This window comes from Eleginops maclovinus, chromosome 13 (genome assembly GCF_036324505.1).
Source record: "Eleginops maclovinus isolate JMC-PN-2008 ecotype Puerto Natales chromosome 13, JC_Emac_rtc_rv5, whole genome shotgun sequence".
NCBI lineage: Eukaryota > Metazoa > Chordata > Actinopteri > Perciformes > Eleginopidae > Eleginops > Eleginops maclovinus.
The window spans coordinates 22,123,057-22,150,889 of record NC_086361.1 but is presented as its reverse complement, the minus strand read 5'-3'; the positions used below and the strand labels follow the sequence as shown (position 1 = coordinate 22,150,889).

The following is a 27,833-nucleotide window of genomic DNA, read 5'->3' as shown; positions in this document are numbered from 1 at the left end:
AATTCCTAAACAAATGTAAACTTGCATCGCAAAAGTGTGTTAATTCAAAATTAAAACGCCTTTATGACCCTGTAGGAACTTTTGTTGGGCGCAACATTTGACTTAGTCAACATCTTGACCAACGCATGTGTTTTCAGGAGCGGTTGCTTCTATTAAAAGGAAATCACTGAATAGTGAGAAAGATTATAAGGATTCAAATAAGGAATATTTTTCCATGACATTATCAAGACAACCTTCGGAGTCTATTACTCGGAGTTGTGCAGCTGCATCAAACACGCATCTAGCTGCCCACAGTGTTGAATTAGAGACATTGGAGAATGATCTGCTCAAAAACCACGTGATTTTATTGCTTTATCTCTTTGCAATGCAGTTTAAATTTTTTGTTGATAGCATTTCACGTGTTTTTTTAGCCCCGGGCTGCTTGTTGATTTTGCCTCTTCTTGATCTGCTGTGCATATGACAAATAAAACCTTGAAACCTTGAAACCTTGCTCCATAAACACATTGTTATAGTGTCAACTGAACCGGGTGACGTCACTCCACACCTTCTGGGACCCAGGTGAAGATGGAGGATGAGATGTTTGAGCAGATTGTGGCCGTGTTTCACAGCCTGGTGACCTGGGTGGCTGCTGGTGCCATGGTGTTCGGGGGGGTGGTGCCCTACATCCCGCAGTACAGAGACATTCGCCGGACCCAGAATGCCGAGGGCTTCTCCACATATGTGTGCCTGGTCTTGCTGGTGGCCAACATCCTCAGGATACTCTTCAGGTAATGCACAATTCCCCCTTTCCCTTGTCTGAATGGTGGTGACCAAACTCCATTGGAAAATCTGATAATTACGTGTTTTGTTTTATAAGTTGAAAGATATACTTATTGTAACAGAAGTTGGGATGTTTTAAATGTCAGTGGGATATTTAGTATAATTCGGCTGGAAAAAGATGGTCTTACAAGCTTTGTTTACGTTGCACAGCTGTTGTGTAAATAGGATGCAACAGTCCATTAACACATCTGCCTATTCAGTACCTTTTAGCTTAAAAGCCAACATGCATAATTAATGGAACAAGAGTTGGGATGTTTTTCTATAATTCAGCTTGATATAGATGGTCTTAAGAGCTTCCATTGTGTTTCTGCTACATACTAAAGAGGAAGACAAATAACAACTCACACATATCCTCACTTATGTCACTGCGTAAAAGCTGTTGTAGTTTTGGCTGCAAATGTTCATCCAAAAATCGGCCAATTTAACACTTTCTTGCCAATAAGTGCAATTATACAAAACATACAACAATCAGTGGGATGTTTTAAGAATCAGTGGGCTATTCTCTATAATTCTGCTGAAAATATAACATCCCATAAGCTTTCATTGCATGGCAGCAACTAGAGAAGTGGACAGAAATGATGTAAAACAGATGAACCTCTAGCATAAATCAGTACAGAATTAACTAATTATCGGCAGATGGTGGATTGAATGCATGCTGAATGGAATTATGGTTTGTAATTATTTATAAAACCGTATTAAATTGATTTATTTCATACATTATTGGAAGTACTTACAAGGTGGGCAAACACTATATGACAGGAAGTTGACATGTGTTCTGTGGGGTGTAAATACATGATAAATGCTGCTTCATGTTCCATAATTAATTCACGTGTTATTTGGTCTTTCTCCATCAGATTTGGCCGTTACTTCGAGACGCTGCTGCTGTGGCAGAGCATCATCATGATCGCCACCATGCTCATCATGCTGAACCTGTGCACCAGCGTCCGCACGGCCACTGAACTCAACACCAAGAGGCGCTCCTTCATAGGTCAGGAACCCTCTCTGCGGGGCCTCTTTGCAGACAAGATAAAGCCCAGTTATCTGTGTGAGGAAGTGTGTGTGTGTGCTTCAAAGTGATGTTCAAATGATATAGGCATGAAAGAGAGAGTGTGTGTGTGTGTGAGCGAAGGGTGAAAGAAGTAAGGGATAATAAGCAGCGGGACCAGGGCCGGTCCTGTGCTATTCTGGGCCCGGGAGCAACATCGCGCACCACACTCCCCCCCCCCCGTAACTGCACTGTGAACAAATGTGGAAATGGGGTGTCACCGAGTGTGTATCACCGACACACTCGGTGATACACTCAATGCAGGATCAGAGAGAGGGCCCCCCTCCAGACCGGCACGAGTGCAATTGCTCCCGTTGCTACCCCTCCAGAACCGGCCCTGAGCGAGACGGCCAGTTTCACAAAAGTTACCTCAACATTGGCCGGCTCAAAGCATTTTATCCGTGTGATAGACATGAGATTGTTGGAAAGAGTGAAAAGGTATCAGTGAATGTGTGTAGGAAGGTGTGTGTGTAAGTGATAGTGTGTGTGAACATGGTGGTAACAATCTCCCCTCCTTCCATTGTGAGTGACCAGTGGGCCACTCCTCAAAAATGTTCTGTTTGAGCAATCCAGTTCAACCTGCCTCAGCGACACAGAGGATTGTCGCCCTGTGAGTGTTTGTTGTGAGAGGAGGGAGAACCAACTCACAATCAGACCAGGAAGTGTTCACAAAAACAAGGGTTTAGAAGTTGTCAGATGTGTACTTCTTGATCTTAAAGCTGCTTTTTCTCCCCAAAAAAAAGTCTTAACAACTCTTTTTTAAACCTGATAAATAATAAAATGATAGCACTTCAAAAAAACTGTTCTTGTTGCTAAAACTTAAAATAAATGAGTCAACAGTTAGTGTTTACTTCCTGTCTTCTGCTGTTCCCTTTTTAGTGTTTACTACCATAGCGCGTCAAAAACGATTACTTAGCTAAGAGTACGAATCTATGAGGGAAAGTCTCAGTTTTTCCACTATATTAGTAAGTTTAACCAGCTCCAAATATGCAGAAGTTCCCCAAATTCCAAGTTTTGGATAAGTGTTCTGCATCTCAACACTTGAAATAACCCTCTTGTTTTTTTAGCTGTTTCAAATAACCTCATCCATCTGAAAGCAGATGATCGAATGATTCAAGAAAGTTAAAGTGTTTTTATTGACTATTTAAAGCATTGTGTATTGGTCCTTACTGCTGAAGAGCTTCTCTGTCCTGCCCTGACATCATATTTCTCACTTACAGACTTTAAAAAACATATTTGATACAGATCCTCTTCACAGCAGGGTCATTTTAATATATTGATCAAAGCTAGAGATGCACACATGATCAATCCCTCATAATTGATATGTAATCATCTTAATTTATTCACATATTGCATCTCGGGTCGCCTCTGGCTGTGCTGACAAAATGAAGACGGCTCTTCTTTCTCTTTCCCTGTTTCTGTTTTATTTCCTTTACTTTGTGTCTGTAGCGTCAGACAGTAAGGACGAGGAGATCAGAATCCCTAAGAGGCTGTTTGTGGGTACGTACAGATCCTTCTGTGTCTGCCGTGAAACATCAGTCGTAGTTCATTTCCCTCCATCTGTGTGTCCAACATGCATGATGAGCATTAGCATGATGAGCATTAGCATGATGAGCATTAGCATGATGAGCATTAACATGACGACTAACTCCATTATTCTCACCTCTGTCTGATGAAGCATGATTCCATTCCACACGCATGTAGTCCTGCTGCTGCCCCCGTGTTTCCCTCACTGATATTCATGTAATGTACGTCCATTAAGCTGCGATGCTTTCAGTGCATGTCACATTTCACACCATGAGTGCTAATGTTCAAAGCATTAAAGGGCCATTGTGGGGAAATAATAAAAGGACAACCATTTTTCAAGAATATTAGAGTTTCTTTTACATTTCTGGAGAAAAATTCTGGGAAAATTAAGAGAAATGAAGAGATTTCATTTCTAAATTTGAAAGAAATGCAATGTTCTCTCAAAATGGTGTTTTCCCCCAATGTTTGGCCACTAAATCTTAGATATTGGTTATAAAGTTGGTAATATTCAGAGATTGAAACTTAATTTAAGAGAACACTTTTTAAAATGTTGTTAGAGAAATTTTTTTCCATCATTTGTTTATTTTTCTATACAACTCCACTAAACTTTAGATGAATGGTTATACATTTGGTAATCATCACAGATAGAAATGTTTAGAGGATAAATGTGTAAATTTGAGAGAAAAACCAACATTTTTCTCCTTATTATATCACCATGTTTCGAGTAGATTTTGCTTCTTTTATCTGACAGAATATCCTGGTTTTTTTCTTGAGCGTCTCCACAAGTACATATAGTTTTTGACCCACAATGGCCGAAATATAGCACGGTATAAAATGAAAGGTCAGCCTTCATTGAAAACATGTGTGAACTTCATTTTTGCACGTGTTGTTTGTGCATAGATCTGTCATTTATATGAAATTGTCATGCATTTGACTTAAACTAACCCGTTTACAAGACAGTTTGAAGCATTGGAATAACATGTTGTAGTTTTTCTAACGCTATGCTTTAGTTTTTGCAGATTGGAATAATTGATAGTAGCTGTAGAGCATTTAATCCACTGGTGCATGCTTATTTTAATCAACCCTGTCTTGAAATGTGAATGTAAAGCTTCTCTTTAACGGCTGATTTGTGCAAATTGATGTTGTTTTCTAACCAGCTTCTTAAACATGTTCTTTGAACTACACTAGGTTTCAACACAATGCCCTTTCTATATTATGGATATGTCAGTAAATCCTGCTGCGTGTACAAAGCTGCCACAGTCGCAGTTTAAACAGGAGTTAAATCCACCAGTAATGTGATGGTTTTGTAAGAATGATCCTGTTTAACTCCTTGGATTATTAATATTTTCAAAGTTTTCTAGGGAAACGATTGAAATTCTCTGCCCTGTTTTACACATATTAGACATCACATGACCAGGATTATCCAAAACAGAAAGACTTCATTGAAAGAAAACTCAACGCACCAATGCTGCTAATCCTAATATCCCACAATGCAATGCACAACTGCAAAAATACAGAAACACTTCGCCTTTTAGTTTAAGTTTAATTGACATAAGGGATGCGGATGTTTATCAGGACACAGTATTGGTGAATAAAGGAGATGTAGTTCCTGTTCTGGACACTAGGTGGCAGTATGAACCTGTGATGGGAGGACGCTCAGCAGGTTATAGCACATCACAAACTCTCCTCTCGGACTCACTAATGCGCTCTCGATTTCCTGGTACTGGATTCATATTTTGTTCCTTTCTGTTGCATCATCTGCAGGAAAGTAGAATTTGTTTTTACCAAAAAAGTCAGTGCTTCACCCTGAGAGGAAGAGCAGGATATTGCCTTTTCTTTAGTCCACAGTTGCGCCTGTTTTTGCAGCACTTTTATGAATGATTATCGATTAGTAAACACTTTTCAGCTCTGCAAGGGCAGCACAATTACTCTACATATGTATTTAAACAGCAATACAGACTGGTGCAACACTCAAACTGCAGCATGCACAATATTTCTTCAACTCTTTGCCTTCAATTTCTATTCGATAGACTTCTTTGGGACACATCACATCATAATGAGGGTTAGAAAGATGATGCATGACCGCAGTTGCAAAATCAATCACGTTAAAATCGTGCAGCCCTGTCAGGCTCTTATTGATTTGCTAATGGTCAAATCAAGGGCTAACCAATCAGAGCAGACTCTGGTTTCAGACAGAGGGTGAAAAGGGATGCTGCAGCACAGGCAGTATGAGAAAAATAAAGAGCTTTCTGAACAGTAAAGCATGGAGACATGTCATAAACAGGCAGGATTTGACCTCTTTAAAGGGAGCTGACAGTATAGCCACAGAGCCCCTCTCTGCAGTGACTCACCAGAGTGTAACTTCGTCATTCTCAACCTGTACGTTTCTCTTATTGTTCAGCCAGTTCCCTTTTATGTTCTCTCGATCACAGCACATATTTGTTCTCATAGCAGCACCGCATCATTATCGCCACATGCACTTCATTCAAGCCGCGGGACGTCTGCACGCGGGAAGGCAAACAAAGTGCTGCGGACTTTAAATAGAACTTCCTGTCGTGGCTTTCTTTTAATTATTATTTTTTTAACGTAGATCTGGCACAGGGTGGAGAGACGTGGTGCTTTTTATACTGTGTCATGTAAGGGGGGTTCGGTGGATCCCTGTGGTGTTCTTGTTGTAGATGGGTCGTTGTCGTTCTCTGGCTGATACAGGATCAGAAGTGCTTGCAGGTGGAGGTAAAAGAGTTCTGACAGCGACAGAGGGGGAGGTTTCATGTGTGCCAGACTTGAAGACCTGGTAAAATTAAACTCAGATTGGATTTTTCTCCAGCTGCATTTCAATTATTTCCTGTCCACGAGGGAGCCATCAGACGGGACTCTGCTCCGGGAGTGGAAAATCCTCTGTGCAAACTTTGCGGTTTCAAATCTCGGTCTGTCACTCCCACATCATCTTTCCTCTTCTTCCAGCTCTAAAGAGTCTGAAATATTAAGCTGTGATGCGTTCAATGCATGGTACATTTCCCACCATCAGTGCTAATGTACAACAGCATTAAAGGGTCAGCGTGGGGAAATATTCTTTACAGAGGTGTGTAGAATTCATGGACAAAATCTTGAGAATATTTTAAGATTATTCGATTTTATTTAGAGATTTCATTTCTAAATTTGAGAGAAATGTAATTTTTTTTCCTGCAAAATGTTGTTTTTTCCATGATATTAAGCCACTAAATCTTAGATAAATGGCTATACATTTGCTAATATTCCAAAACAAAAAGTAATTCAAAGAGAAAAAACATTCTTTCCCATAATTGTGATTATTATTTCTATACAAGTCCACTAAACCTTAGCTAAATGGTTAACACTCTGGTAATATTCACAGATAAATGGCAAACTTTGGGGTTTCAAACTGGAAGAAATCACTATTCCCAGCTCGGTCTGTCCCTACCACATCCTCTTTCTTCCTTTTCCGGGAGAGGATGAAAAGTTTGCATTTTTTCCAGTTGGCTCATCTACCTGCTGATAAGAACATATTTCTTCCATAGGAGCGTCTACTCATGCTCTACCTTGAAAAACTTTTAAATTACTTAGCACACAAATTGCTCAATTTCCCAATTATTTTATGCATTTCTGTCCTTATTTCATTTGCTTTAGTCCTACTTGATCCCGAGCAAATTCACCGACATATAGAAGTGATTCTAAACCAGCAAAGCAAATAGGAAAACTGGCTCAGTTCCTTCAATTGTCCCTCCCTGGCACCCTTACAAGTCCAAATAGAGGTAAAGGGAGAATAAAGAAAGGATTTATTCTCTTGTTTCGTGCTTCACTGCAGATGACTTGACATTTTTCCATGTTTGTCAGATTTAAAAGCCAAAATATGGCAAAAAACTTAGGATTTGTTTAAGCCTTAGCCAAACACCTAAAAATGCCTCTTGCTACTGAAGCTGTTTTTGATCATTTGAAGACTCTACAGGCCGGTTAAGAGAAGCAGTAAGCAGTAAATACAACAGGGTTTCAGTAATTGGGAATCACCCTAAGATGTCTTTAAACATATAGTCATAAAAACATAAATCAACGAATTGGGAAGTAAATAAATACAACTTTGAATTGACTTTAATTTACAGTGAAATTGTCACGATGACTGAACACATGTCCGCCTAACGACATCACCGAGGCAGCACTACAACAGATTTCCATTTCTTTCTATTGTTCTGGCTCATTGCTCATTCAGGTCCTCTGGGGGCTTTGTACCCACAGCTTTGTTGGGTTTGTCAGCTGAGAATAAATCACTGAGTCTGCGGTGGCCCTCCCTCAGGACGGATGGAGGCCTAACTTGGCCCCTAAAGAGACTTAAGTCGTGGTGGCGCTGCAGGAAAGCTGCTGTGCTTCGGCTTTGCAACGACATCCCATTAGTCATCGTGAAAAAGCTCCCCGTCGAAAATTCCAGGAAATAAAGCCAGTTGAAATCTAAAGGTCCACTTTCTCCCACTGTTAGAGATCACAAGAGGCAAGTTTATTTATATAGCACCTTTCAAAGTGCTTTACTAAAATGAAAAAGCATTAAGAAAAAGTGCATTATAGAAGGTAGAACACAGGTATAAAATGCATGAGTAAAAGTTACAGTGCAGTCTTCAGCCTGGATTTAAAGGCAGTCAGACTTGCAGCAGACCTGCAGGATTCTTGGAGTTTGTTCCAGATATTTGGAGCATTACATCTGAACGCTGCCTTTCCATGTTTAGTTCTGAATCGGGACAAGAGCAGACCTGATGGTTCATAATTTAGCAGGAGATCAGAAATGTGTTTTGGCCATAAACCATACAGTGCTTTATAAACCAGCCGCAGTACTTTGAAAAGAACTCTTCGACAGATGCTTCTCCCACAGGTGTTTTTTGAGTGACAGTGAGCCATTTTTTCAACTACACCTGCAGACTTTTTGGGGCGTACCCGAGCTCGCAGCGAGTAAACAAGCGATTGAAACGCCTGACCTGTGTCTTCCTACACAACACGCACCACAACTCCGTGGGAGCGTAAACGAGCCGTGCTGCTCAAGACGTTTTTTCCACCACAGGGAGTCCATTGTTTGCCTTTTACAGCCTGTTCCCACACAGACAAATGGTGGCGTTCGGATGGGAAATGTGTTAGCAAACTTATTTACAAAACCAGCAATGTATCTACATAAGTCAAAGTCAACTTTATTATCAATTTCTCTGTGTGTGGTACAATCAGGGAGACCGAAATGCCTTTTCTCACCGTCCAAAATATGGTACCACAATACACTACATAAATAAATATATAAAGATAGCCGTCTTCACTCAAATGTGGCTAAGTGTTAGCATTCATTCAATAGTCATTTTACACTTACTCTCTTTGAGCTTTATTTTCGGGGCGTTAAAAGGCTTTTATGTTTTGCTTTGGCCCAGCAAAACAGGGGGTGTATGGCTGAGGTAGCACAGGGATAAACTTCCCTTATTGTCCAGTTTTGAATGCAAAATATTGAGAATGGAGGTAGGGTTTTTGTGCATCTTCACAGTCTGCACACACAGTTTTAAGGCATGTTGACAGCACAGCACAACGCAGAGTAATCACTAAAACATGAGCCAGGAGACGAGGACTGCACAAATAATTCAAAGACATGCCATAATCACAATGTTGCCCTTTTTTGTTCGAGCCAAAAGTGCTTGTAGAAAAAGGTTCCTCTGCAGAATCCCCCAGACACAAAATGAATTTGCTAAATGGAAAAAATATATATCTTTAATTTCAGGGAATATTATGCAGTTTCTTTCCTCCTCCACCTCCCACATCATGACAGCAGAGACTGGGTTATTTTAAAAACTCAAAAAGGATATCTTGTAGATAAAGAGTTGCTCATGCATATGCAGTCTTTGCAATTATGATCCCCAAGCTTTGAGATTAGAGAAAGTTAGCTTTGATTTAAATGAGTTAAAAGTTCTTCAGATGTTTGAGGTTTGATATTAGTTAAAATATTACCTATTTACAAAGTGTAGGACCCTGTTTAGACTTAATTCTGCACCCCTAAAGAAAAATATCAACATAATACTCAACTATTATTTATGTTTTGAACCTTTAGGATGCTGCTAACTTAAGTAGCATGTTTTTAGCCACATGTGGACAGAAGAAACAAGCTAACAGACACACAGCCAGGTTCTTTCTTGGCTAACATGTTAGCATACTTAGCTTATTAACAACATCAGTTGGCATGGACCAAGTTCAGTGTTGTTATTAATAACAAATAGGTCCAGTACTAGCTCTTATTTCAGCTCTTCCTTTGTGGTTTTAGGGGCTTTAGCTGCAGAAAGCCACTTGTAGTTACAAGTAACAAGCTTACAGACAGTGGTGTTTGTGTAGCAAACATGCTATCAAACCTCATTCATACTTTCAGCAGGCGCTGACCATCGTTGACCAACAAGCCAACATTGGCCTGATAAGTCCAGTACTAGCTCTTCCTTGTTTTGTTTTTAGGGACTTGACCTGCATTTGTTAGCTTGTCAGGGGCTTAAGTGAGCTAACAGACAAACAGTAGCTTTTGCGGCTAACTTAGCTTAGCTTAGCAAACTAAGCCTTTTCAAATATTGTGCTGCAACTGACCAGCATTCATGCAGTGTTGTTATTAGCCTGATAAATATAAGTCTAGTAGCTTCTTCTTTATGAATTAATTGCCTTTTCAGGGGGCAGAAGTAACAGGCTAACAGTGGTGGGGGGATTCTCCACTTCTGGTTAGCATTAGCATTAGCTGTTGTTTTTGCCCTGACAATTGCAGTACTCTTTCTTCTTTGAGATCGCTTTACATTTTACGTTAAGCTTTAGCCTTGGTTTCTCATTTACTGCTAAATCTGCAATGGTGAAACTACATTAGCTTGCTACTTGCTAGCGGGCTAGGAAAGCAAAATCCTGTAAATATCCCTCTTCTCCCAAACCAGCATCCCTGCTTTTGTTTCGCTCTTTTATTCTCTCAGGCTTGAGGGGGCAGTTGTATCATCACTCTGAGCAATACATTACATGTATCGTGCTCAAGCTGTGCATGGCTTTAGCAGCAGCTTGGTGTTGAACGCCGCTCTATTGCCCCTGATTGCTTCCCTCTCTGCTTGGCTGTTATCAGGCGGCGTCAGCCTGGTGCTAGTTGGCCCAGATTCACAGTCCTCCGCTGCCAGCAGGGCTCCACAGCCACAACAGGCATCTGCAGCTACAACACCTACAGAATAAACACAGATATACAGTATGCAAAACAGCCCTCAAAGGATTATCTAAGTGTTAATTAAACCCCAAACAGAAATGCATTCCTTGTTCTAGCTTTTTGGTACATTTTGCTTTTGTTTCCATTGTGCTGCAACGTCTTTGCATGGTACATCTTGTGTGTAGAGTGTGTGGTGGGTAGACAGAAGGCTGTGACCTGGTCTGAAATGCTCTTTGAGTTTTACTCGGTTACATTTATTTAACCAGTCCGTCAGGAAATGGAACAATTGGATTCGCCCAGTATTGCAACCTCGAGCAAAGGTGCCTGCCAATTCGTTTTTCCTGTTGAAATGCCAACTAAATGTCAGAATCAGTCCCTGTTTATTCTCTAATTAAGTAATACTTCATTAAATGGGCAGCCGAAATGTCATAAGCGATTCTAGTCTTTCACTTCTGACTCTTTCAAGTCACGATGGATTGCAGGTTTGTTTGATTTAGGCAGCGTAATTAGTCATGACGTTTAGTATTTCCTTTATTTTTGTTGTACTTTTTTCAGTATGTGTACTTCTGGAGAGCTTTTGCTATAAGGCTCCCTTAAAGTGTTTGGATGTGCTTGTTAGTTCAAGAGAGCCTCATTAAAACATGATTAAATGAATCATCTTTATTGCATTTGGAGCTTGTAAAAGTCTTATTTATGATCTATAGTTGGGAAGAAACCTCTTTGGCTCTCAACCATGATTACATTTTCACAATAAACTCTTTCAATGTTTTCTGATCACACATCAAACCTTCATACCCTAAAGATTAACCAGAGAGGAAGTTGGAGGTAAAGATGTCTCTTATTGTACCTGTTCCTTCGTGAGCTCAGTACCTCACGCTCTGTAGATTTGAGATATTCCGCACCACGATACGTCTTGCTCATTACAGGATGACGGAGGGGTTGTGCTTGGAATCTTTATCTAGTCATTTCCTGTAAAAAAGGAGCACACAGGAGAGGTGTAAGGGCATACAACGGGGTTTAAATTGTGCCTCAGTGTCCAGAATCCCACTCAGCCAATTAGTGGTGATAGGGAAAATACTATAAACTATTTAAAAGCTTCTGTTTTAAAACAATCTGAATGAGACCGAGTTGTACGCAGATCAGACGGGCTATTTCTAGAGTTGACATATTGTATTTCGAGTGTAGGAGTCGTGTGAAAAGTCTCGGCTCCGGTGTGAAGTTAGTTAAACTCACAATAATGCAGTTTCTGCTTCCCTTTCTGAACTTGTTACAGCCCCGAAAAAGAACAGATGTGATTCTTTTCCATTCCCGAAGAAGTGTGGACATTTTGATTAAATGCAAGAGTATAGAAGAGCTTCACAGCTGAGGAAAAATGTCCACGTTTAATTTAGGTACTCGATGTACCTTCAGTCGAAGCCTAACCAAGGAGTCTTGTTTCCAACTGGTTTCCCAACATGCAATAGATTCCCTTTTTGTATGGGTATAATGGGAATGATGACAGCTGAAAACGGACATTCATTGGACTGATCTTTTGAAATTGGTGTTGGATCTAAACGTATTTAGCTAACATTGACTTCTAATGTGAGACAAGAGAAGAGGAGCTTCTGGTTATCGAGCATCCAAAACCCTCCTGCATTTTCCATGGCTGCTATTCATGGGCATCATTTCCAGGTAACATCATAGAACTGACGCTGTTACTCACCTTTATGTGTTTAATAAATGGACTGCCCCCTTTAAGGAAAAGCTCATCACCTAGATGTTTGTTTTTTTACAACACTTTGTAATTTTTGGACGTCATATATGTTGCATTCTCTGGTTGTTTTTCTCCAAAAGTCTTATTGGAATAAAACTTCCTTTGTGATGTGTGTAAAAACCACTTTGCTGTCTCAACCAGGAACAACAATACTGCATGTCTCGTCTTTTTTGTTGCTTCACTCTCTTTTATTTCTACAAGAACTTTGCACAAATTAGCCAGCTGGTTGTGCGCCTTTGAGCTGCTAGTTGTTTTCTCAGACTTATTTCCGTATGTCGTGCACCTTTCAGACTTCGACTGGAGCTACTTCTGGTTGTGGAGCCGCTTTGTGGACTACATGCAGTGCGTGCTGGCCTTCACCCTGATGGCGGCCTACGTCACCTACCTCTTCCTGGAGTCTGCGCTGTTCGTGGAGACCCTCGGCTTCCTGGCCGTCTTCACCGAGGCGATGCTAGGAACCCCGCAGCTCTACTGCAACTACCAGAACAAATCCACAGAAGGCATGAGGTATGTTTGTGTTTTTATTTGTCATTATTTGCACATATACACATAAATATCAACAAAGTCAGACATTTGAAAGAAATGCAGATTTATTTTCTCGAAATTTTGAAAAAATAAAACTTAATGAAAAAAGTTTTATTTTCAAAAAAGTTTGAAAATGAAATAGAAAGGACAAAAATGTCGGGACTGAAAGTGTGCATTTTTAAAAGAAGATGATTAGGGCCACATGAATAAGGAGTTAGAATAGTCAGAAAATAGAGGGACATTTTTAAAAGTCGAAATTTAGAAAAAAAGTCAGAAATTTGAAAAAAGTGATAATTTTGAAGAAATTGTCGGAAATTCGAGAAAGAAATTGAAGTTTGAAAAGAAAATAAAAAGGACAAAAAGTCACCCTAAAAACAAATGACATTTAAATGTGTGTATAATACGAAAACACAAATTGCGTACTTGATCAAAGTCTCAAGACTCAGCAGTGACCCAAACACTAACGTTTCTTTAAAGGTTTAGAGGAATTACTATAACATCCAAATGTTTCTGGATGTTTGTTTAAATAACGATAATGTAGATATTGATTGTAGTGATGGAGGTTGTTCCAAAGAGAGGGTCCTGTGCATTTCCATGAATATGGTCAATGTAATACAGATCAAACTCTGAACATCCTGCCTGCAGTGAAACATACTAATACCGAATTCAAAAGCTTTAAAAAAACATCTATTAGTTAATAAAAACCAGCAAAAAGAGCTTAAATCCAGCGTAATCTCAGCATTACATTACCCCATCGTCAGTATAATTTACAATCAGACAGATGAGAATCAAAACAAAGCTCGTTGCAGCGTTGATTGATAATCACGTCTTCATCCTGATGAGTGCTGTTGTATTGATGAGAGCCACAAGCAGCTCTGAGGGGTGTGTGTTCCTCTCACACACTTGTCAGTGATGGCTGCAGATTATATTGTTTTACATACGATCATTAACACTGACACATGCTTATTAAGTATTTCTGGCACCTGTCGAACAGGAAATAAAGACGGGGTCGGGGGGGGGGGGGCAGCTCCTCACAACTAATTATTATGCTGACATGACATTTAACCCTCTGAAGTCGCTCTGAAAATCAATATGCTAATGAGGTATTCTGTTTTGTGTGCCATATGGGCTCATTAGGGTTGATATGCTTCACGTCTCAGGCTGTAATTAGAGGCATTGATGTACCATAGATTTTTCTAAAGCTTGTACAGTTTAGAAATATTTACGGCTATCCTTCCGAGCTGTAAAAATACCGATTTTTAAAGGGGCTCATTTTCCAATTTCATGTACATGTTCTCAAATATTTGCTGTTGGATGTAAAATAAAACCTTAGAGGATTAACGTCATTTTTGTTTCAGATCTGACCAAAAGTGTTTTTGTTTTATTTGTTTTATTTTAGGAAAGTCAGAATTCTGAGATATTTTTTCCCTCAAAATTCAAACTTTTTTTCCTCAAAATTCAAACTTTTAAAAACTTTTTTTTCAGAATTCTAACATCTGTCTTAAAAAGTCAAAATTCTGATCAACTTTGGTCAGATCTGGAAAAAAATTCACCTGACCCTTTACTTTTTAGCACCCATATCAATATTTTGACTGTGAGCCTTATGTCTTGTCATAAAGCGTTCAGAGGTCTTTAGATATTCGCTATATTTACTCAGTTTATGATTCTGCAGATGCTAACCCAACACAAATAGCCTCATGTGCATTAAGTCTGTTTTTAAAATAATCTGCACGTACTTCTTTCCAGTCCATTTTAGAAACAGTCAGTGGAAAGCAATGAATGACTTTGACAAAGAACAGATTTCAAGCCGATAAGAAATATGATAAAGAGGAATGTCTTGAAAGATATTGGAACGGTGAATGTACACGTCAAAAGTAATGCAAGTATGCAATTTAACACACTGTTAAGAAACCGCCCCCCCACCCTGGTTGCTTCCTGCTGCAGACAGATAACAAAGCTCCAGCAGGGCGGCCTATCGACTTCACCGGCCATGACAGCTCCCACGCTGGGCTTTCCATACCCTCTCTCTCCCATGGCTTGTTTGTTGTTTATTTATTTTGTGTGTTCTCCTTACCCTCTATCAGCCACCCTCATTGTTTACAGAGCTGTCTACAGGGTGTTCTTACAAGAGGAATCCACCCTCACTCACTCCTGTATCGTGGAAAATCTCATGATTTGTTGTCGTGGGCTTTCGACTTTCCATGCCTGTATAGTTTCCCAGAGTGCATTGCAAGAAACCCCTGGGACAGAGGTTGTAAAGATGCTCACAGACAGGCTGGCTGCTCTTTTGAATGTGTCAAGCTCATCATTAGCTGCCTTTTTAGCTTAGCGGTGGTGACGTGAAGTCATGTGACCGTGCTGTAGTTCCTTTATAGCCCAACATTAGCCGCCTTTAGCTTAGCGGTGGTGACGTGAAGTCATGTGACCGTGCTGTAGTTCCTTTATAGCCCAACATTAGCCGCCTTTAGCTTAGCGGTGGTGACGTGAAGTCATGTGACCGTGCTGTAGTTCCTTTATAGCCCAACATTAGCCGCCTTTAGCTTAGCGGTGGTGACGTGAAGTCATGTGACCGTGCTGTAGTTCCTTTATAGCCCAACATTAGCCTCCTTTAGCTTAGCTGTGGAGACGTGAAGTCATGTGACCGTGCTGTAGTTCCTTTATAGCCCAACATTAGCCGCCTTTAGCTTAGCGGTGGTGACGTGAAGTCATGTGACCGTGCTGTAGTTCCTTTATAGCCCAACATTAGCCTCCTTTAGCTTAGCGGTGGAGACGTGAAGTCATGTGACCGTGCTGTAGTTCCTTTATAGCCCAACATTAGCCTCCTTTAGCTTAGCGGTGGTGACGTGAAGTCATGTGACCGTGCTGTAGTTCCTTTATAGCCCAACATTAGCCGCCTTTAGCTTAGCGGTGGTGACGTGAAGTCATGTGACCGTGCTGTAGTTCCTTTATAGCCCAACATTAGCCACCTTTAGCTTAGCGGCGGTGACGTGAAGTCATGTGACCGTGCTGTAGTTCCTTTATAGCCCAACATTAGCCGCCTTTAGCTTAGCGGTGGTGACGTGAAGTCATGTGACCGTGCTGTAGTTCCTTTATAGCCCAACATTAGCCGCCTTTAGCCGTGGTGATTTTTAAACTGTAGGTAAAATATATTCTGCAGACAAGGCCTCCATAGTAGTCGGATGATATTGTAATTTCCAGTCCTGTTATTGTTTGTGTCCTCTTCTCTCGCTGCACAACCTGTTGAGTCTGGCAGGCTGTTGCTAGGTTACATAGACCTCACCACTCCGTTCAAGGTTTCTCTGTGTGTGTATGAAGTGTGTGTGAGTGTGTGCAGGGAGAGAAAGCAAGATTCCATAAAGTAAGGATGTTTTTCTTTCAATGTCCTATTTTTAAAAGCACAAACAAATTACTCAAATCACCAATAATTGGGGTGTGTTTATACACCCTGAAGGAAGGGCTAGGGGATTACTGAAAGTCTGAATTAATAAGTACAGACACAACAACAACAACAACAACAACAACAACAACAACAAACAGACAGACAGGAGAAGTAAACAGTGTCCTTTCCGGTAAGTTGGTGGAAGAGAGAAAGGAGTGATAGGATCCCAATGAATGTCCGAGGGGACAAACATCCTCCCAGTTAAAGCCGGCGCTTCGACTAGAGACACATTTGTAATAAGTGTCAAACTACTTCCAGAGCTGGAGCCACGGTCAGAATTTGCCAGTAGAATGAGTCATACTGTATAGAGTGGTGCAGGAAAAGTCATAGTTTTTTTTCACCTATCTTTGGTTAGATGCCTGAAATAAAGTCTTTCTTAGAGGCTCCAACACATTGTACGTGATAGGCTAAGGGGGCGGGACGTCTCTAAGCAGGTTGACCAATCACAGCAGAGCCGGCCAGCTAACCAATCAGAGCAGACTGGGCTCTGGTTTCAGACAGAGGGTGAAAAGAGGTGCTGCAGCACAGGCAGTATGAGAAACATAAAGAGCTTTCTGAACATTTCACTTTAGATTTTGTTTTTTAATGGTGTTTAAAAAAAGAACTATTCATTATAATACAATAAAAAAAGAAATACATAAATTATTAAATTATGTATTTCTCTCTTAAACGTTTTTATTGACATTAATTACTATTCTTTTCATTGCAGTTTATGAATTGTATTTTATTATTGTTTTGTATATAATTATGTATCATTGTTTAAGAAGAGTGGTATTTATATATTTTTTAATAATAATAATAATAATAAAGGTCATTATTTAGGAAGTAAAAGCAAATCCAATAGAAAAATCCCATTGCTTTGTTCAGGGAGCCCTCCAAAAAATACGTCATGTTGTCATTACCAGCACCATGACCCGCTGTCAGACCGGCAGCAGCAGCGCAGTTTTTAATAGTAATAAATGGATGGAGTTGGGTTGGGTGATGAGTCCCATGACGAAACAGCTGAAGGTTTTGTTTCTGATGTTTATTGACCCCAACGTCCTCTGTTAACCTCACTGATGCTGTTTGACACCGTCCATAATGGGTCCTTGGAGATGTGCGTTAATGCCTCTCATACATTTTGGATGTGGTGTCCCGTGTCCTGTCCTACACTCTATTTTTCTTTGACCCTCATCTCCTCTTTTTGTCCATTTAACATCCTTCAACAACAACAGGGACGAAATTGCCATTTAGTTTGTTAATTTTATGAAACATTTCGCACAAGCTGGCGTCTAATTTCGAACAAGTGCCGCCAATTTGACTGAAATGAGAACTGTTGCACTAAAAAATATTATGACAATTATGAACAAATACAGATGTTATTCCTCTGTAAGGGCCTTAACGTTTGCAACCCACGGTAAAGCGGAGAACCACACTGTTCAATCCGCTTTCTGCGCTTGTACTCCTGGGTTTTTCTTTTTATAAAAGGCTTCAAAAAAAGTCCACTGTTCAGGTAGTGAGCTGCCTTTCATACAGGCCAGTGCAAACCACTTAGGCATGTGGAGAAATCCAAAGATGGACAGGAGAATTGTGCGTGGGGGAGAGATTTAGAGGACACTGTAAAACAATACAATACCTCAGTGTTTGGCAAATTACATCCTTGTCAAAACGACCGGTATCCTTTTTCAAAGTGTACATATTTAATGAGGATGTTGTAAATCCGCAGTCTTGTTTTTTTGTTTCCTCTTTGGCTCATAATAACCATGTTTTAGTTTACAGCATCTACTCCTTCCACAAGTTGCAACCACTCAAATCTACGTCTGCTTCCTAGTTTCAGACAGAGGGTGAAAAGAGGTGCTGCAGCACAGGCAGTGTGAGGAGAATAAAGAGCTCTTTGAGCATTAAAGCACAGAGTAGAGGCACACAATACTGATAGGAACCTGAAAATGTGTAATATAGCAAGCATAGAGGCAAGCACATGTGTAATAAATTCTAGAAGTACACAGCCATGGTGGAGATAAGTAGCACCATTATATAAATAGGAGTCAATAATATTTGAAACTTTGGAATCAATGGAAACTTCCTCAGCCAGTGCTTCTGTAAATACAGGAAGACAGATGTTTTATGCGGGACATTCTGCCAGATGGAAGGTGTCTGTCTGTGTGGGTGTGTGCAGTGTGTGAGGGGGGTGACAGTGTGTTTTGTGTTAATGGTTTTCAGGCTGCAGCTATTATTAGAGATGGTCCCCAGCTTGGAGAGCCAGAGGTATGTGCTGATACTGAGCAGCCTGCCATAAAACAAATAAAGCACAACACACACACACACACACACACACACACACACACACACACACACACACACACACACACACACACACACACACACACACACACACACACACACACACACACACACACAAACACAAAACAGGGAGATGGGACGTCCAGCTGCTGCCTTTATAAGGAAGGCTTGTGGATTAGAGCTGCATCCCAGTGTGCTAGATAAGAGTGCCAGGGCCTTATTTAGACACACACACACACACACACACACACACACACACACACACACACACACACACACACACACACACACACACACACACACACACACACACACACACACACACACATGCTGGTATTGAGCTGTATTGACAGTCGATGCTGCGGCTCTGGTTCCCTGCAGCAGCTGAACCTTCAGATCATCTGTCAGGAAACATGAACATGAATCAATATGTTGATGTTTCTTCAGGGTAGAACATCTTGTTGGTTATGCGTTGCCAGGAAGTGCACAAACACATGCACACACATGATCTATACATGTGGAGGGGTGGAGGAGCGAATAAGTTGCCATGATTCGGCGCCTGGGGCCAGTTGGGGGTTTTATGCTTCGCTCAAGAACAGCTCTTGGTTAATTGACACCTTTCCACACTGTATTTTTGCACCTGACTAGACATCATGTTTTTTTAAATGAAACAACTTTATACCATTGATAAAACTCCTAATTGTTGCAGATGAAAGCATTTCTTGGTGCTTATTTTGTGAAAATTCACTGAAAACATGTACTACAGTTCTTGAAAACTTGGCTACAGAGAGATCTTCACATCAGAAAACATCCTTTTTTTATTCAGTTGAATTTAAAACATCAGGAGTCTGAGTTACACACATTAAGTGGGTATCTTCAGGCTTTACAGTGTTTTCAAATCCCCTTTCGTGTGCTTTGAATCACAGAAAGCACATTTTGTATAAAAACATTTTGTGATACAAGGCTTTGTTCTTCTTATTCCTTACAATACGATTTCCTTCTGAGCGTCCCTGCAGCTCCTCAGTTTTTAAGTTATTAATTGGTGCTTAGGTTAGTGATGTGCTTTGCTTTAACCTCCATCATGTGCTGTTTGGAAGCTGGCAGAGAAGAAGCTGGAGAGAGACGATAAGAAATGTAATAATTGCACAGACTGCAGACTTCACTGGGTCTGTTTAGCAGTCAGATGATTATATATTTAAAATTATGCATTAATACATCGCATATGTTTGGCTTTCATAAATATGGAACATTAAAGCATGGAGACAGCAGAGGCAGAAAATACAAATATGAACCTGAAAATGAGCGTAAATGCTCCTCAGCGCTGTTGTTATTGGCTAAACTAAGCAATGTGCAACAGTTCTGTTATCTTAAGATCTGACAAATGCTGCTTTTAAATGAGTGGAAGGAAAGGTACTTTAATTGATAAGTTGCCTACTCAAACAAACTCAACTAAATGCCAGGCCAATGAGCGATAAACATTAGCAAAGTTAGCATCAGAAATATTTCCCGCTCATTCTGAACTTTATGAAAACTATCTCCCAAAAAAGTTATCCTGTAAACACTGGTGAACAAAATCAAGTAATACCCCTATTTACAAAGGATTGACAGTAACGTTTCACACCTTGTTACCTAAAACTTTTTCCAATACAAATCAACACAAACAACTCTGACGTGGTTTGTAATGTTTGCTACCAATTACAGTTCTCGGGCAGGAAGAGAAATTGCAATCGATGCATCTATTTTCATAAAAGATTGAGCCAGTCATATTCCTACCCTGAAAGCATAGTTCTTTGCAAATGCCTCCATCTTTGCCCAGCCTAAAAAACATTCTGTGGTTTAACTGTTAACATATACCTTCAGAATATAGTTATGTACTCGCAGAAATACAAACAAAGCTATTGTTAGTCGGTGCTTCTGCAGACCATTGTACAAATTGTCTTATCCGGGGCATCTTTACTCCACCATCATCCTATCAGCCCAGATCCCAGTGTGCTTTCTCTCTTCCTGCCTCCATAAATGTGTCGGAGAAGGTGACAGATTAGTATCAGGACATGTTCCAGCCTGTTCCTCCGCCCTTCCTCCGCGTTAGGGAACCATAGGAGGAATTGATCAAACCGCGACTCCTGCGTCTCTCATCATTACCTGCAGATACACATCATCACAACTCAAGACAGCAGCCACTGACGGGGGGAGGGTTTCTCTTTCCACGACGCTAACAAGCTCCTTACTGAAGAAGACAAGTGTGAGGACGGTTGGGAGGGAATGCAAAGAGCTATCGAGGGCGAGGGGAGGGTGGGAAGATGAGTGGACAGTGAGGAATATAATTTGCTGTGGAGAGCGTGTGTGGAAATTGAAGCTAGACATTCAGAGGTTGTGTGGGAAAGTATGAGGAAAAATAGCAAGGTTTCCACAACTTGGCCTCACACACGGAAAGGGCTCAGGTGAAGCTGGAGGCATGAATAATGCAAGAGGAGATTTGGCTGCACAGCTTTGACCCGGCGAGGCAGAAAGACAGACAGATAGACAGACAGATATTTGGGGTTACACTTGGCTTCGCAGTGGGGGAGGTTTTTGCTACAAGATTACCTCTCATCCATGTTTGACATCTTTTGAGAGGCTTACAGAAAGGCGGGGAATCTGCTAACATAAATACCCCTGCTAGCATTATCGTAATACCTTGTTAACCTGCTGCAGGAGTCAAAGCTTGGTTACGTAGAGTGGTCCAGGAATGAGTCTTTAAACCTGGAAATGAGTCAGGATTTTACCCCAATGTTTGTGATTAGATGCCTGAAATACTCTCTGTGGTTAAAAAGCTTTAGAGTTTTGTTCTACCACATAAAATACGTAAGGAAATACTCCAATCTGGACAAAGAAAGCCCACACTGTTTTGCATGGCAACCCTTAACCAATTTTAAAAGCATTTACTCAGGGAGTAAAACGTCTCCTGCAAAGCGTATTCAAATATTGCTGACCAACCAAGCCGACACGCTCTAAAAAACAATACCATCTGATTTGGATCCTTTGTCCATTTTAACCCCTTTTCCACCAAAGTTTCTAGAAAATCTAACCTGTAATCTTTTGACAAACAAACAAAACATAACCTTGCTGTTGGGGTTCATAATGTATGTCTAGCACAGTTAGTCCCAGATGAATTGCTTTTCCATTGCAGAATAACTGGATCTTAATTCAAGGTTGTTGTCTTTTGACTACCTCTGCTAATCAACATGCATTAGATTCACATCCAGGCATGAAATAGCAACTAATTTGACTCTGATCCAAGATGTAATGGTTCTTTCTTAGCCCAATTTAACCCATTTCCACCAAGTTTCCGGCACATTTGCTCCCAGAGAAATTGCTTTTCCATTGCAGAGTAATCGGATCCTGATCAATTTAAGATAATAAGATTGTTGACTATAGACTACCTCTGCTAATCAATATGCATTAGATTCACATCAATCTGGACAAAGAAAACCCAAAATATGTTGCATGCCTAACCCTAACCCTAATCCAATTTTAATGGCACTTACTCCGGGAGTCACACATCTCCTGCAAAGCTTATTCACACAGCAACCCATTTGACTGCAGAGTAATGGTTCTTTCTTGGCCCTTTCCACCAAGTTTCATGAAAATCTAACGGTACTTTTTTGTCTGTAATCTTTTGACAAAAGAAGAAAACAACACGGGTTTGTTGGAGGTAACGACGTCTTTCAGGCACAGTTGTTCCCAGAGATTTGTCTGTCCATTGCAGAGATATTGGATCCCGATTCAGGACCCAGATGTTGACGTTTATATAGAACATCTGCTATTCAAAATGCATTAGATTCTGGCAGAAAATCTCCCAATCTGGACAATTAAAACCCAAACTATTATGCATGGCTATCCCTAAACAAACCCTTTGAATTTGAATAGCACCTATTCAGGGACTCTCCTGCGAGGCTTATTCAAATAGTGCTGACTAACCACACGGATACGCTCGAGTGAAAGGACTTCAAATGTCTCAGCATGGGTTTTTGCATTGTTGCAGGCAGGTACTTTCACAAAAGCACATCTGAGGGTGTGTGTGTGTGTGTGTGTGTGTGTGATTTTGCACACTGGTGCATTGTAGACACAGAGCTGGCTCAGTCCTTTCTCTGCCAACATATTTATTCCTGCCTCAATCATGGAATAGTTGATGAAAAATAAAAAAGGACTCTGCAGAACCACCTGGAACCCTTAGAGGGGTCTCGCTGTACGTTCAGAGGAGATGTACCCTCATTCTTTCAGTTGTGTATGCGGTCTTTTGTCTATTTTTAAGTCTGACCTGTACAGAAAGTTGTTTACTTGGACCCCAGGGCTTTATCCTATGTTTCTGCTCCCCTTGTTAGACTTCCCCTTTTCGATCTCATTAGTTGAGCTCTTCCAAATTCCAAGAAGACGAAGAAGCTCAGGTGCTAAAGAACTCTTCCCCTTTTTAAATCACATGACGCTTTCCTCAAACAACATTTCATCTTAAGAACAGCTGGCTCAGAGGGAACACTCTTATGAAGGTAATAGTTGGAAACAAGCCACAGGATGTAGAGCTGATGAGAAACCTGCGCCCTGAGAAGATTCATTATTCAAATTGCCCTGGTTGTTATTCTGGAAAATGTAGGGTTCCCTTCTTGACTAAACTGATATTGCATATTTCCGTCCTCTTTTCCTGCAGTTATTAACAACAAATTGAATATATACATAGAAAAAAATATAGAGAACAAGGTGGAAATGTATTTTAGATGCATTACAGGTCTGGTTACAAGAGAAGATGTTAAAGCCAAGTAGAAATAGACGGAAACACGAAAAAAAAAAAGGTTCAATATATAAATAATGAGTGGAATAATTACAATTATTAGAAATGTCTGTACTCCAAGAATACATTTCATCAGTATTGTAATAAAAACGGTTTGTTTAGGGTTAGGGTTGGAACTGTGTTAAATTGTTGGAACGCCAAATTTTATTAGAAAAATATGGAAACTGGATTTATTGAGTTTAATAGTTGGAGTTAATTTTACTATAAAAACATAAATAAAATAAATTGAAATGATTTCAAATATATATCTCATTCTAAAATGTGTAAAAGATATAACAGAAAATCAACTCTTAAATAAACATTTAAAAGGATAAATTTGAAATAAAAATATATTAAATATCTTAAAAAATGTAAACTGTCATAAAATTAAGAACGATGAAAATCCATTTATTAATAATAAGTCAAACATTTCATCTTCCCTTCTGTCTCTTTCCCCCAGTATCAAGATGGTGCTGATGTGGACCAGCGGCGACACCTTTAAGACGGGCTACTTCCTGCTCACCCAGGCTCCGGTTCAGTTCTGGACCTGTGGCCTTCTGCAGGTCTTGGTGGACTTCACCATCCTGTTCCAGGTGTACTACTACAGCCGCTTCCCACAGAAACCAGTATCCCACACCGCCTCCCACACCACCAGTGCCAAAGCCCTCTGAAAAGCCCTTCTGAAGACACTCAGAAAAGACTCCAGTGACTGAGGAAGCACTTAAAGAGGTGCTGTGAACCAGTATAAACACCCAGGAGTACCAAAGCATCTTGAGACAATGCAGGCTGCTCCCTCAAGTATACATACAGACACACACACTCACTCACACACACACACACACCCATAAATAAGGCATGAACATACACAGACAATTGGCTGTGTTTGCAGCGATACCCGAAGGACACTTGTTACAAACAAACTCCTTTTTATTTATCCTACTGACTTGTTTTCAAACAGGACATGATGTGTGTGTCTTGGAATGCAGAGTTTATCTTTGTGCATGTAGAGACAATATAAGGTTCACAATACCTGCAGATGTATGCACTGAAATCTGTGCACAGCGAAACGTGGAGCAGCCACATCAGCTGGTGATTGTTGCATGGACCCTCTGCCTTAAAACACACATCCACACATGCTGCATTTACCAGCACTTCAACTGAATGAATGAATCCAAAACAAATCTGAATGTACGAAATGATCTCCCAACACGGTGGAGAAATGCTGGTCAGTCTATCACTCGTTGGACAGCTGTTTGCCACGTGCTGTGACGAACACGCTCCATCTTGTGGGATAAATGGGATTGTAGGAAAGTAGAGGCAATCAAACTTTTACCAAAAAAAGGGTTGAAGATGCAATGCATTTGCTTTTTGAACCTAAACAATGGTTATAAACATAAGAGGCCTTGGTGGTAATAGAGCATGTCTGCTTTTTAGAAGACATGAGGGCAATTTTTTGTCTAAAGCTGGATAAATCATCAGAATCATGAACAGGTTGCACAGGTTGTCGAAAAGCCAAACCCAGGATTAGTTGTCCTGAAGCCATGGAGGACATTTTTCATTACACAAAATCCCAGGAGGAGTTGAGGTGCATTAAGACTGAACAAAGCAAGTTTGCAAGAACGTGCTAATAAACGCGTGCTTTTGAGCTAAATCCGGATTATCCCGTAGGTTTTTAATCCACTTCATGAAGATAAAAGGAGAAAGAAATTAGATTATAACTTGCCAATTGTAATTACAGCCAAATTCCTCTTTTAGAAAACCTTTTTATACCATGCTACTTCTGAATATGTCCAGAAACATCACTTCCAATCAGCTGTGACTTTATTACAAATCCAATAACATCGCCATTTTATCACAGGACTTTCATTTCCTGTTCGGTCGGAGGAGGAGGAGAAGAAGAGACATAACGCGAGGAAGGGTTTTCTTTTTTTATTATTGTTGTTTCGTAATCTTTCTTTGGGGAGGTGAGAAGTGCTAAACTAGGAGGTGTCAGGACTGTCAGCTCTTCGGTGAACTGTGTACCCGAGCAGACCCAAATCTGTCCTCCTCTGCTAAGCCTCGAGACATGGAAACTTCCCTTCTTGTTCCAGACGGATGTGGCAGGAGGTTTTTTTAGGATCTGTCTTTCCCCACTCTTAAAATGTCCCCAAAAAAGGTCACATCTTAGTTTTCTTTACACCCTTTTAGTCATCCTATTTATTTTGTTGTCCCTTTTTAAATATAAATCTAGTGTATGACTGTTGTGTATTTACAGTGGTGAGGGTGATGGCATTGAATGGTTTGTTGTTTCATTTCATTTCATCTTGTATTTTGATTTTGTCACGTGAAAGTATTTTTTCCCATACAAACTGCCATGTTGTGCATTGTCCTATGAGTGCAACCCACTATAAATTGTTTATGTACCAAAACAAAAAGGTTACCAGCATATATGTTGAGCCATGTTTTACTATGTTACATTTCTGTTTCTTTCTTTTAAATTGCCAATTTTCCATCCCAGTAACTTGTATGGCGTTGGCGCTCAATAAAGAGGACAAGGAGAGAGAGAGTTTTGTTGGGAGATGTTTGTGTCAGTTGTGCAGACATCCATCATTGCTCCCATCAGCGATGCAGCTCTGGCAGACATCAGTTGTCAAAGGAAGAATAAGCCGAGGCCCGTCTCTGGGCATATGCAATCTAAATATTAAGCACATTAATTTAGCCGAGGAGACAGATAAAATGTGCCAGCCTGGAAGAGGTCAAAGGAGGGATTTGAAAGGACCTTTTTTAAAAGCAGATCCACATTTATAAGTGCCTTTAACCAAGATGGTCTGACCCTCCATGGATTAGGGTTAAATAAGATATGTGCATTGGTTTAGCATCTATTGTTGATGTAAGATTATCAATTTGCTTGAGAAAATTGCAAGATAATGGAACAAAGAAGCTGCAAACACATGGACTTTAAGCTTGAAGGTTGTAAAAACACAACACTCGAATAAAATTATGCCTGAAGAATTTGAGTGGTGTGTCCCTGAGCGATAAATACTTTAAAAAAACGGCTGCTACTGACTTTTGAAAATGTAGAAGTGATGGTGCTCTTTTCCAAGCTAATATATTTTTATGAGTCGATAAACAAGGGGCGCAACCCCTATTCCGACATGCCCCTATTCCGACATCCCCCTATAACGACATGCCCCTATTCTGACATACCCCTATTCCGACATCCCCCTATTCCGACATCCCCCTATTCCGACATGCCCCTATTCCAACATGCCCCTATAACGACATGCCCCTATTCCGACATGCCCCTATTCCGACATGCCCCTATTCTGACATACCCCTATTCCAACATGCCCCTATAACGACATCCCCCTATTCCGACATCCCCCTATTCCGCATCCCCCTATAATGACATGCCCCTATAACGACATCCCCAATTCCGACATCCCCCTATTCCAACATCCCCCTATTCCGACATCCCCCTATTCCAACATGCCCCTATAACGACATCCCCCTATTCCGACATCCCCCTATTCCGCATCCCCCTATAATGACATGCCCCTATAACGACATCCCCAATTCCGACATCCCCCTATTCCGACATGCCCCTATAACGACATACCCTCTATTCCGACATACCCTCTATTCCGATATTCTCCTATTAAGACACAATTTTAGACAGTTTGGTACCGCCATTTTTGTTTGTGTTTTTTAACACATTCAGTTCATTTTGTATAATATAATATAGCCTGTTGGTGTAATGGATGCACTGACTGGTTGGCACTGAATTTCGTTGTTGTCCGATCGCCCTGCATCCGATCTGCAAGGGAGTTTCAAGGTTTCAAGATTTCAAGGTTTCAGGTTTCTAGGTTTCAAGGTTTTATTGGTCATATGCACAGCATATACAACATATATGTTGGCAATGAAAATCTTATATCCCAGGCTCCTCCAACAACTCAACATACATGGTGCGAATAAGATAAATAAAATAGTGCAAAAAGAGAGAAGAATATTTACAATAACAACAATAGAGATTTAAGGATGTGAAATTTTACATATGTGGAATACATTGAGAGTATTTAAGTACTTACACTGTTGAATGAAGTCACTCAAAGACAGTTAAAGCTATGCAAGCCATCGAGGCTGCTCCCAATTCTGCAGAGCTGTAACTGAGCGGATGGGGATGATGGGGAGACTTGGAGGAGCAGTGGCGGTGGATTCGGGAGGGCTATCAGAAGCGTCCATGAGGGAGGAGGGGGGCCCTGTGTGTCTGACAGTGTCAACTACCGCTCCGAATGCTTTCACTTCAGTGGAGCACTCCAATAAATGCTAATTATGCTCTGTGTTTGCTTGATGAGTATATTAGCAACTGTTAGCGTGTACGCTGATGCTAAAGGCCTTTACAGCCTGCTCCAGGAGGGTTTTCCCTGTGGAATGAAGAGACTTTTTATGTTATTTTGCAACACCGAATTGAGGCACCTC

General features: G+C 40.6%; 1 protein-coding gene across 2 annotated transcripts; it reads left to right on the top strand.

Moving 5' to 3' along the window:
* Positions 1-461: 461 nt before the first annotated feature.
* LOC134875396 (solute carrier family 66 member 2) lies at positions 462-25,918 on the top strand. 2 transcript variants are annotated; one of them, XM_063899963.1, is made up of 5 exons: positions 462-767; positions 1,674-1,807; positions 3,314-3,364; positions 12,618-12,834; positions 23,836-25,918. In XM_063899963.1, the coding sequence occupies exons 1-5, from the start codon at positions 565-567 to the stop codon at positions 24,044-24,046; spliced, it is 816 nt and encodes a 271-aa protein (XP_063756033.1). In that variant the 5' UTR covers positions 462-564; the 3' UTR covers positions 24,047-25,918. The 2 variants fall into 2 exon arrangements, with proteins under 2 accessions (XP_063756033.1, XP_063756032.1); XM_063899962.1 differs by lacking the exon at positions 3,314-3,364 and having other exon boundaries at positions 463-767.
* Positions 25,919-27,833: the final 1,915 nt, after the last annotated feature.

Bases quoted from the DNA above. Each gene is read 5' to 3' on its own strand.
- LOC134875396 (XM_063899963.1), top strand. From the start codon at position 565: ATGGAGGATGAGATGTTTGAGCAGATTGTGGCCGTGTTTCACAGCCTG. The intron at 1,808-3,313 runs GTCAGGAACCCT...TTGTGTCTGTAG, and splicing joins CAAGAGGCGCTCCTTCATAG to CGTCAGACAGTAAGGACGAG. The intron at 3,365-12,617 runs GTACGTACAGAT...TGCACCTTTCAG, and splicing joins CCCTAAGAGGCTGTTTGTGG to ACTTCGACTGGAGCTACTTC.